General features: G+C 35.7%; 1 protein-coding gene across 1 annotated transcript; it reads left to right on the top strand.

The window, feature by feature from the left end:
* Window positions 1-5,955: 5,955 nt before the first annotated feature.
* On the top strand, window positions 5,956-11,257 carry HO173_012081 (uncharacterized protein; the record flags this gene model as incomplete). The annotated part of the gene is made up of 2 exons (XM_037313954.1): window positions 5,956-7,244; window positions 8,692-11,257. The coding sequence occupies 2 exons, from the start codon at window positions 5,956-5,958 to the stop codon at window positions 11,255-11,257; spliced, it is 3,855 nt and encodes a 1,284-aa protein (XP_037159132.1).
* Between the last annotated feature and the right edge of the window lie 505 nt (window positions 11,258-11,762).

The following is an 11,762-nucleotide window of genomic DNA, read 5'->3' as shown; positions in this document are numbered from 1 at the left end:
AATTAATAAAGCGTAATTATATAAAGTTATATTTAATACTTAAGAGTAATAGCTCTTAGTAAGTAAGAAATATACTAGGTATATATACGATCTAAGCTTATTTATTAATAGCTTCGTTAATATATTTATAATAAGTATTACGAAGTTAATAGATATTAAGATTTAACTTAAGCTAAATATATATTAATAATATTTAATTATTAATCTAACTCGATATAATATTATCTTAATAAAGATTATCGCTAGCGAGAAGTAAATTATATAAATATAAAGTATATATTAAACTTATATTCGATAGCGCTCTTAAGCTCTATATTCTCTCTAGAAATTAACGCGATTAGATCTTATCTAATCGAGTCTAAATATATTAAATATATATTAAATATATATAAAGCTAATATCTTATAGAATTAGATTTATAAATAACTCTTTAAATAGATATATAATTAATATAAAGACTATCGCGTAAGTTAAAGTATATATATTATATATATTAAGCTAACGCTAAATAGATATATTAATTTTAACTTCGCTATAATTTATAAAACTCGATTTTATCGTTATATAAATAAAGTATATATTAAATATAAGCTTATTATATATTATTATCTATCTATAAATACTTATATTTAATTTAAGAATTTATCTAATTTATCGAATTTCAAATATAATATAAGCTTAATATTTATTAAATCTACTCTTATTTTCTTAAACGATTTTGTAATTAATATTTAATCGTATTTAGCTTATATCGAGTATATATTAATAAGAGATTCTTAATTAATTTCTTATAAAACTTTTAAATTTACGCGTAAGCGTAAGATAAGTATATATGATCTTTATACTTCGTATATACTAATTATATATTTAGCGTAACGGCTCTCCTCTCTATCGCTATCGTTCGAAGTCGTCCTATCTCGAGTCTCTCATAAAGATACCCGCCGTTATAAGTACGCTTATTCTATACTTAATATATATCTAATATATATTAATAATTAAAAAGCTTAAAAAGTTATCTAATAAGTAAAATTAGATATATATTTAATATATATATCGCTAACGCTAAGATTAAAATCTTATTAATTCTCTTATCTTATCTCTATCGCTTAGATAGAGTATATACTATTAATAATACTAAGATATTATATATCTATCTTATATATATATAAAGCTTTTATCTAATATATATTATTTAATATAAATCTAACTTTCGTTAAATAGCGTCTTTATATATAATTATTTATCTTTCTTTTTTTATTCTAGTATATATATAACTTATTCTCTATCTTTATATTAAGATATCGTATTAAGATACTTAATATTCGCTACTCTCTTTTACTAGACTTCGACTTAATATATACTAAGTAATATTACTATCGATAAAAGTCGGCTAATATATATTAAATAAAATTTATTACTTACTTATATCTAATATATATCTTTATTATAAATAATTAATTTTTATATCTAATTAATTTTTAATATTAAGATATAAAATAGCTATTATTTTTAGCTAAATCCGACTTATATCTTATATATATTAATCTTATACTTCGTATTTACGCTTATCTAACTTTTCTAATATATAAATAATTATTACTTCTTTAAATTCTCGAGCTTAAATAAAAGCTTAATAATCTTCTTCGTTATAAAATATAGTATATATTTTATTCTCTTTTTACGTTATTAAGAAATTATTAGAAATTTTAAGAATATTAATAAATATTTAAAAATTAGTAATTAATAATATCTAAATAGATTTCTAACGAGGATACTTACTCTTAATAATTATTCGAATTTAATAAATAAAGAATTCGATAGAAGATTTCTAAATAAGTCTATTAGAGTTATATTAAACGTATTTTAAAATAATACTTTCTTAATCTTACGCGATAAAGATAAATTAAGCTATAATCTTAAATAAAGTAGTTAATTAATATTAAGCGTACGCTAATTTTATATTAATTATATAAGTTATATTTTAAGTCTTTAAATTTTATAACTCTTAATCTAGCTTATATTCTTCTCTTTATTACTTAAATTTGATAATTCTTTAACGCTTAATCTATATACGCTATATATATATCTTATCATCGATTATCTAAGTCGAAGACGTATATATATATCTTCGATTTCTATTATTAGATATATTTTCTTATAATAGAGATAGCGATAATAGTATACGCTCGATAGAAGTTAAGATTACGCGATTTCTTATTAAAATTAATTAAAGAGATAAAGTAATTTCGATAGATTAAGTATTAGCTAAGCTTATACTAAATCTATATTAATTATAATTAATATTAATAATTAGATCTAAACTATTATAAGAATTTTTAAAATTTTATAAAAGACTTAGATTTTAAATTCGTCGAGCGACTTATTACTAATTTTTACGATCTAAGATAAAAAGATTATTATTAGATAATTATATACGAAGTATATACTAAGTTAAAAAAATAAATTAATCTTATCTTTCTTTAATATAAATACGATTATTCGTATAATTTCGCTATTATTTCTTTAGATTTAATTAATTTCTTACTATTTTATTATATTCTTTTTAATAAATATCTCTTATATATAACTTTTTAATCTATAATTATTAATATATATTTAATATATATTTAGTATATAACTTATTAAAGATAGATAGTAAGTTTAAATAGCTAATAATCGATAAAGTTATTATTATTAAAATAATTACTCTCTTTAATTTCTATATTTTTTTAAGTATAATATTATTATTCGACTTTCACTTTAAAACTTTCTAGAGTAAATTCTATAAGAATCTATAGTACTCTCTTATTATTAATTTATAACTTAAGCTCGAGATAAATTATATATATACTATTTATCTTCTTTTTTAAATCTTCTATACTTATTATATTCTAAATCTTATTAATTATAAAGCGAGCTAAGTATTTAAGAAATTTCTTAATAAAATTACGCTTAATATATATTTAATAGAAAATTAATATATATTAAAGATACTTATTTTATTATAATTTTAAATCTAGATTATAAAAAAAGTCTTTAAATTCTATATTATATAAATTAGTATATACTAAATCTAAATAAAAAATACGTTATATTTAATTCTTAGCTTACTTTCTATTTATATTTACTATTATAATATAAAGATCTTAATTTATAATAATATAAGTAAAGTTAATAAATCTTCGAGATACTTTCTTAAGTATTCTAAATATTTTCATAAATATTTTATAATAAGCGATATATATTTCGAGATTTATAAAAACGTAGTAATAGATATTAATTTCTATTTATAGTTAGTATATATTAATTATAAATAGAATATAAGCTATATCTATAATTAATATCCGCGTTTTATTTAATAAGCGAGAAAATATTTATCTTCCCTTATATTATTTTAAAAGCTAGATTTATTTTTATATATTAAATATATTAAAAGATTTTAACTTATATATATATATAGTATATAATTATATAATACTCTTTATTAAAGTAAGTAATTAATCGAATTTATTAATCTTTACTATCTTTTAATTAATTAAAAGTATACTTACGCTAAATTTCTATTAAAGTATTTATAAAATTAAAATAAAGTTTAAAGAAGTAGTATATACTTATTATAAGCTATATATCTACTAAAGCTATATTAGATTTATACTTTAATAATCTCTACTTTCGAATTAAAGTAGAAACTCGATCTTCGATATTTAGACTTTAATAAATCGCTTATAGCGAATCTTTATTATATTTCTCTTTAAAACTCGCGAGAAATAAGAAAATAATAAAGCGTTCTAAGAATAATTAGTATATATATAGCGCTTACTTAATATATATTTAACTTACATATAGTTAAATTTTATAAGTTATACTTCTTAATAATCTTAATAATATTATTCGCGATAGCGTTAAAGAGCTTAATTAAATATAGCGAATAATAAAAATATATTTCGCGTAAGATTAATATAAAAAATAAAAAGCGATCTTAATTATTCGAAATATAGAGATTAAACCGTATATTATAGTTAAGTAACTCTATCTTATCTTATTTTTTAAGAATAATCGAATATTATATAAATTTAATATATACTAAGTAGAGAATTAATATAATAAGATATTTACTTATTATATTATTTATATCGTTATATCGAATAATCTATATAAGTATAATTCTCTTATAAAAATTATAATCTAAATTAAATAAGTTTTTATAAATAATTAATATCTATATATATAGTCGTAGATAATAAACGTCTTACTCGATATTATAACTCTAAATTACTATTCTATAAATAATTAATAAAGATAATCTATAGATTATAAATATATACTTAATATCTACTCTATATATACTTATTTTATTTCGCTTAAATATCGTAGATAATTAATTCTAATACGTCGTAGTATTCGATTATAGACTTTTATAATATACGCCTTATATTTACTAATCTATAAGAAACGTATTATATTAATACTCGATTTTCGTTTTAAGGCGTTTCTCGACTAGATAAGAGTAAAATAAAGAATTAGATCTTTATTGAAGATTATTAATATCTATAATATTAACTCGATTATACGCTTAATATAAGATAATTATATCTCGATAAATATATTAATAATATTTAATCTTACTATATTTAAACGCTTACTTTTATATCGCTTTCTTCTTATTCTTTTTATTATTTTTAATTAAAAACTATATCTTAATAGACTTTATTCGAGAGTGGATTATATTAATTTTTAAATAATTAAATTATATCTAGTCTTAATTAGCTAAGATATATTTAAACTTAATATATATAGAGTTTATCGTAAATATATATTAATAAATTATCTCTTAAATACTCTTATAATTTTCTCTATTAAACTTCGATCTAATATATATAAAATAAAGAATTTTATTTATACTTATCTCGAAATATTTAGATAGAATAATATAATCTTAAATCTTATTAGCTATTACTTTACGCTAGCTACTTTAATTAATAATAATACTTATTTTCTTAATTATATTCTATATATAATTAATATATATAAATATTAATATAATATAAATCTTATTATAGAAGTTAAATTTATAAAGAGAGAAATAGTAGACTTTAAGCCCTTTACTTTTAAGTTATCTTATTTATTATTACTTTTATTAAAAGAATTTAATAAATAAAGCTAAATTATTTATTAATATATATATTATATATATAATATAGATATAATATATATATAAGATATAAATATTTTAATATTATTTAATTATTAGATAATTTCCGCTACGATAGCGTTATAAACTTATTAAATAAATATATTAGATATTATAATATATACTAGATATAAATAAAAATAGAATTTTATAATAGTAAATAGATAAAAGAGAAAATTTTAAATTTATAGATAAGTTACCTCGCGTAAACTAACGTCGCTAAACTAAATTTAATTTTCTTCACCCTTAATAAGGTGCTGGCATCTACTAAGTGTATTCCTTTTACCCCGGACGAGGTGCATATACTTAGCATCTACTCACCCCTGCCGAACTTTTTTTCACGCCTGCCGAGCGAACCAAGTAGGGTTAGGGTAAAACTATGGCCCGCGTCGGCATCTTGCTCGTCCTTTTTTCACTTGAAGTAACGAATATCACCTCCCTCTCTCGTCTTGTGCACTTATGATGTTTCCTTGAAGGTCAGACAGCATGCAATCCCAGCTAGTATCAGTCTTTCAATGAGCTGTCCCTCAGCACGTTATGTTTTGACAACCGGCTCCTCCTTGCAGCTGCTGCAGGACTCAAGTACTCTGTCACCAGGGGCGTTCTTCGCCCATGCTAGACCGCTCAAAGACCTCTCGAACGACGGAACGTAGCGAGAATCCTTGACCGTGCCGGCTTGAGGTCAGAGTCTCTATACCCTGATTAATGTGATCTCTGTCCGTTGAGTTTGGGCTGATGTTGGAACAGCCGCTCTGAAGGACCACATGGGGGACCTTGATGGCGCCGAGTACATCGAACCTACTGTCACTCGCACAGGTACATACAGCACCGACGAGCGAAAGACCAGGGCTGTGAAGAGAATCGAAGATAGGGGGTTTGACGTATCGACTTTATTTACGCCCTGGGATACGACCGCTAGTTTGGGAGAGCTTGGGAGTAGTTCGCTCTCTGCCGTGGAGGAAATCTTGAAGATTCTTTTGTATAGAAACTGTTCCCAAGAAGAGATCTTTGTACAGTTGGACGGGGCTGTCAATGGTGCTGTGGATAGTCGCACTTCGGAGCCTTGCAAGCCTACCTTTGCACCCCTGAGGAACCTACGCCGGCAATTAAGGGACGGCTCTTCAGTTCAACCGATCTCATCGCGTTCAACCAGGGGCATAACCAGGCAAGCTTCCTCTTCCGAGAAGCCTAAAAGGAAGCCGCGTAAGAGCCTTTCTCAATCCCGAGCAAAGAGAGTTTGCCAAGGTCTTGCTCACAGTCTCCGTCACGATACCGAGGAGGTATATGTTCACCGCTCTCAAAACTCGTCAGAGTCAACTTCGTCGAACGATGGGGATCACCCCGAAAATTCAGACTATAATGCATTCATCGATCAAGCATCCTCTAAACTCTTAACACACACTCGAGCCTCTCAGCGCTCACGCGAGCGCTCCTCGCAGCAGCCGCGGATCGAGAGCTCAGATGACGACATCGCTGCCACTGACACGGCGGATTCTCAGCTCTTCCCTACGAGCGCGGTATCGAACACAAATACAGCGATACGAAGGGGCAAGCAGAGGAACACGCAAGGAGACCCCATCGCAGGCCGCACAGCCGAAAGTTCATCCATCAAATCACGGAATAGATTGAGTTTGAAGAATTGGCGAATTCGCCTTGAACCCTGCACCGCTGACGCCCAAGGCGAATACGATGGAGTTGCTGCAGTCTACGAGACTGCTAAGAACGCTTACGCTACCACATTGAAGAGCGAGGACGAGGCCCTTAAGTCTCTCTCTTCCTTCCGGACTGCCGGCACGCCCTTATCTCGACTCCCAGTCGAAGCCATAGAATCTGGCACTGTTGGACCTCTCCTTCAAAGGTTGGAAGATATAGATGCCATAGAGAAAGAAGATGACCAGCTCAGGTCCGCGTACCAGCAGAAGAAGGAGAGCAGGATCGCACAGGCCAAAATCTTGGTCAAATCGAAGGCGGACATGGAGAAGAAAGTGAATTTACTAAAGCAGCTTCAGAACATCATGGATGATCTGATCACGGATAGTGAGCCTGAAGCCGGGTGAGCTTCACCAGCACAGAAAGACCAGAGGTGATATGTACTTGTCTGGGGGTAAAGATTATGCTTCAGACGTAGTCGTCAAGCTTTGACATGTACTACAAGGATACTCTCGTACTATCTGTCGCAATTTGTCTCCTTCGCCACGGAATCCATGGCGCCTAAGTCATTTCTTCACCCATTCTCTGTGCAGCCCAGCTGTGTGCAAATTTCCGCCCACGACTTTACCCCTCACGACTTGCTCGCGCATGACTCTCACGCCCGCGACTCTCCCTACGCGGGTCTCTCGGCCCAGATGGATCAATAATACAAGCTCTTGACTCTCGTTCGGCATTTACTGCATAAGACCTTCCATGCCATGTGGGAAGGTTGGCAGGCAAAGTCCTGAACAGCGCTAATAGCAGCCCTGACCCTGCTTTCGGAAGACGGCCCTATAACGGCAGACCCTAGAACTGTCTCCGGAGCGCGCCTAGATTTAACTCTTGGGACTTCTATACTTTAGAGCCTGATGGAGGCATCGAGGCGAAAATGAGCTTAGGTCAGACGCAATTCCGAAACACTTCTGAGTGTATTGTCCAGGTAAAACTTCCACGCCGGGCGTTATCCGAGATCTTGGCGCGGAAGTCTTGGCGCCCAGGACTCTCGCTGCAGAACTCCGTACCTCTGTACAGATGGAGGAAATACAAAAGACCAGCCCCTTAGACTACCTCAAGCGCTTATGAAACACGGAACCAGAATCCCAACTCACAAGCGACACAAGAACCCGCGAATCGAGAGCGCGTTCTGCCCAATCTTAAGCGACCCGCTGCTATTCGAAGATCGCGAAACAGGCCACGAGTATCAGATTGACGGCTCCAAAAACCCTTCCTCAAATCCCAGCTCCTTCACAGGAAAATGAGACGTATCAGCGAGCTGTACCATCAGAGATTTCCAAGGCTTGTTGGGCGCTGTGACTCGCCCCTGGCCCCTAATGCCTCGTCCAGTATTCCGAAAGCTCGGAAGACCAGGGTTGTATCTGCCCATCGCTCTCATGTCAAACGCTCGTTGTGGCTGTGAACTCATGGAAGGGCATGTTGCCTCCAATCTACTGCTTGTTTCACGTCCAATGGTGTCGTGTTAGCTTGCTCGACCAACAAGAAGAACAATGTTTGTGGACATGAACGGAATCAGGTGTCTCGAACAATGGACTGTCTGGTCTGAAGTGATGCCCCCATTATTCCCTCAAGTACGCTGCGACTTCCCTTTAGTCCGGACTGTTTGTGTGATTTTATCCTCAGTCACTTCGCAAACGTTCTCATTGTCTATTAGCTTTGAGCGAAAGCAATCTCAAGCTTCCACTTACAATTGTCAAATCTTATTCTGTGCCACGCGAATCTAACGCATCGTAACCTTTCATCTGTCCATGAAATCCAACCACCATCATAACGTCCATCATGAAATTCCACTACAGCAGATTCTTCATCATTTCAGCCTCGACCTCTACAGCTCTTTCGCGAAGTCTAGACATCCAGCCTCGACAAGACGCACCGGCTGCGCCAGCCTCGCCTCAATCACGCTATGTATACGTTGTCACGGACGTGGACTTCAATCAGAAAGCTGTTTCGTCCCAAAGCGGGAAGCCTATCTTCGGTGGGCATACAAGCATTCGTGTGGGCGGTACTGATGCGGATGGTCCTCTCCTAGTTGAAGTTGCTGTTAACCCGGGTTCAAGTGGTCTGCAGATCAGAGTCTTAGATACTGGTGTCGCTAATACTGGCAAGCCCATTGGGTTCTGGAGTGCTCCGAATTCTAGACGTTATGTTGTGCAGACTGGGGAGATCACTTTCACGAATGCGGAGATCTTCGACCACCAGACCGGCAAGGGCCTTGTGGCTGATGCCTGGAACGACAATCCTACATACTCGAAAGGAGCTGGCACCACCCCTAACACATGCTACGACTTCGCTGATCGAGTCCTGGCACACATGAACCTAGACTTGGATCCATCAATTATTAAAATATTTGCTAGCGCAGACGAATACTACACCAAATATACAAATAAATGGGTTGAAAAAGTACCACTGATCTGGTCCCAGAAGACCGAATTCCCTGCTGGATATACACCACAACAGGGAGAGCAATACTGGACGCGAGTGTTCGACGTTGTCTCAGACCCAGGTACCCCGAGTTTTATCGTTGATAGTACTGCTCAAGGGACATGCAGCAAGGCGAAGATGTCTAAAAGGACGTGCTTCCCCGCAACAGCATTCAGTGACGACTGGTACTCCGACTCAGTTACCCAGGCGGAGTTTGATAACATTGGAGCGCAGCCATTGCCCGATGACAAAAAGCTTCCAACACTCGAAGAAGAATCCAGAGCTGCTGTTGCGCCCTTCCAAGACAGCGTAGGCAAGCCTGGGACACCTACAACGGGCCTGGCGACTGTTGGTATGGGTCGAGCTGCTGGTGTAATTTCTGCTGTCACGCTTGTCGCAAGAGAAGCTGCTCAGGCCGTTGGACTGGCTATTGGTCCAGCTTTCGTTCTTTTGGACATCGTTCAAGGCAATTGGATAGGTGCTGGACTGGCCGCTGTGGGTCTCGCGCTTGGTGTTGTCGCCTCGCTCGCCGTAGCTGGTCCTGTGGGTTGGATTGTTGGTGGTCTTATATCTGCCTTGTTTGCAATTCTACCTGGCCTGTTCAAAAGCAAGCCTCACCTACCAGCCGTCGCTGACAATGTTGGCACCCTTCAATATGCCTTCTTTGGGGACGCTACTCATACTGGCAACGAACAGTGCCAAAGTCAAGGGAATCCCAACTGTACAGCCGTCTTCGGACCCGGTGTTCTCTCTCTAGTCTTCGAGTGGGATAATTTCGATTCAATAACCTTCCTCATTCAATACAATGAAGGCTACGCCATGACTCTACCGGAGATAGCGAACGCATTCTACAACATCAATGATCCCAAGAATAGCGGCGACGGATCGAATCAAATAGCAACCATCAATTGCAACAACAAGAAGGGAATCCAAGACAGATGGGGTGTCAGCATGAGGGATGACATGTCAAAATGCAATCATCCTAGCTTTCAACTCAACCGATCATTGGTGACACTTCCAGTGATCGGACAGACAGCAGACCAAGTATACAACAGAATCATCCCCGCCCCTAATGGCGATTGCAAATTGGTTTCGGATGCCGCGAACTCACTGAACATCCCTGACTACAACATGACGATCACAGGACAACCAGTAGCCATTGCCTGTGGTCTCTCCGCCGCCCTCGAGATTGGCGGAACCGTCATACCCCTAGATCCAACCAACAACCCCATCGTCGTCAATGTCTCTTCCGGCACCAACTCCACCGACGGTCAAAATGGCCACCAGCTAGCAGCACCAGCACCAGCCCCATTCCAGTCCCTCCTAAACGCCACCACGGCCCTCTGTCTCAGCGGTTCAGGCGGCGGCCTCTGCGTGCCAGCCGGCCAGTACGATATCCAACGCGGTAGTCTCGGATTCGACAGCAGCAAGGTAGACACCCTGAACATGCCCGCTGGCGCCTCAATAAGCTGGTACGATGTCCGAGCCGAAATACCCCGCGGTGGCCCAACTCAATCGCTGGTATCATATACCACCAATCAGACCGCCGCCGACAAGCATTTTGCGGCCGCAATGGCTTCTGCGCCTACGAGCGGTGCTGACGGCGCCGGTGCTGGCTGGAACGCCACCCTCCCTGCTGGTATGCCCGACCAGCCGGTCGTATGCCTCTTTACTAAAACGGATCATAATGGGGACGTTGCGTGCTTTGGGGCTGGAGGCGGAAACGTTACTGGGGGGATCTCTGGAAAAGCGTCGTCGATTGCCGTGCACGGAAACGCTACGGCGGAGATCTATGCGCAGTCGTATGGCGATGCGGGGAGCGCAACTATTACGAGTGATGTGCTGGATCTGACGCAGGAGCCTTATGGCACGGATGATAATTTTAATCAAAAGATTGTCGCTATGTGGGTTTGTGACGGGTCTTGTAGTATACCTGTCTAATCATTTGATGTTTACTCCTACTTCGGGGTTGAATTGAAAGGATCAGGCTCGAGACTATCTTATTATTCTGAGCGTGTTATATGACGTATTATGCTCAGTAGCATCTATAGCCATCATGTCGAGTATGAGGACTCACTCTACCGCAAAGATACACCTCGTGGACCCATGCCTGTTTGACTAGAACGTTGAGGTACACGAACAGTTCCAGCAAATCGCAGCACCAAGCCGGCTGGACCTGCTTACAATTGGAGCTGTGATCCCGACATGGTATCTACGTCCGTGACTGAGTGCCTCGATAAAAGTGACAACGAAGTCCTTTATGTCCAGCGCGCCTATTCCGATGCAGATACATGCCTCCACCATAAGAGTTGTAGTAGTGTAGTTGCTAGTTGCAGGACGTCAACGCCTTCTTATCTCTAATTCACCCCTATCCCAATCTGCAGTCTCACGAGTTCTCTTCCTTTCATCAGGTGTACAAGGATCACCAGCAGCAGGTCAGATGTAG

The sequence above is a fragment of the Letharia columbiana genome, assembly GCF_014066305.1.
Source record: "Letharia columbiana isolate WasteWater2 chromosome Unknown Sc0000073_s0, whole genome shotgun sequence".
NCBI classification, from domain to species: Eukaryota; Fungi; Ascomycota; class Lecanoromycetes; order Lecanorales; family Parmeliaceae; genus Letharia; species Letharia columbiana.
The sequence above is the reverse complement of the archived record's forward strand: the minus strand, read 5'-3'. Positions and strand labels throughout refer to the sequence as shown.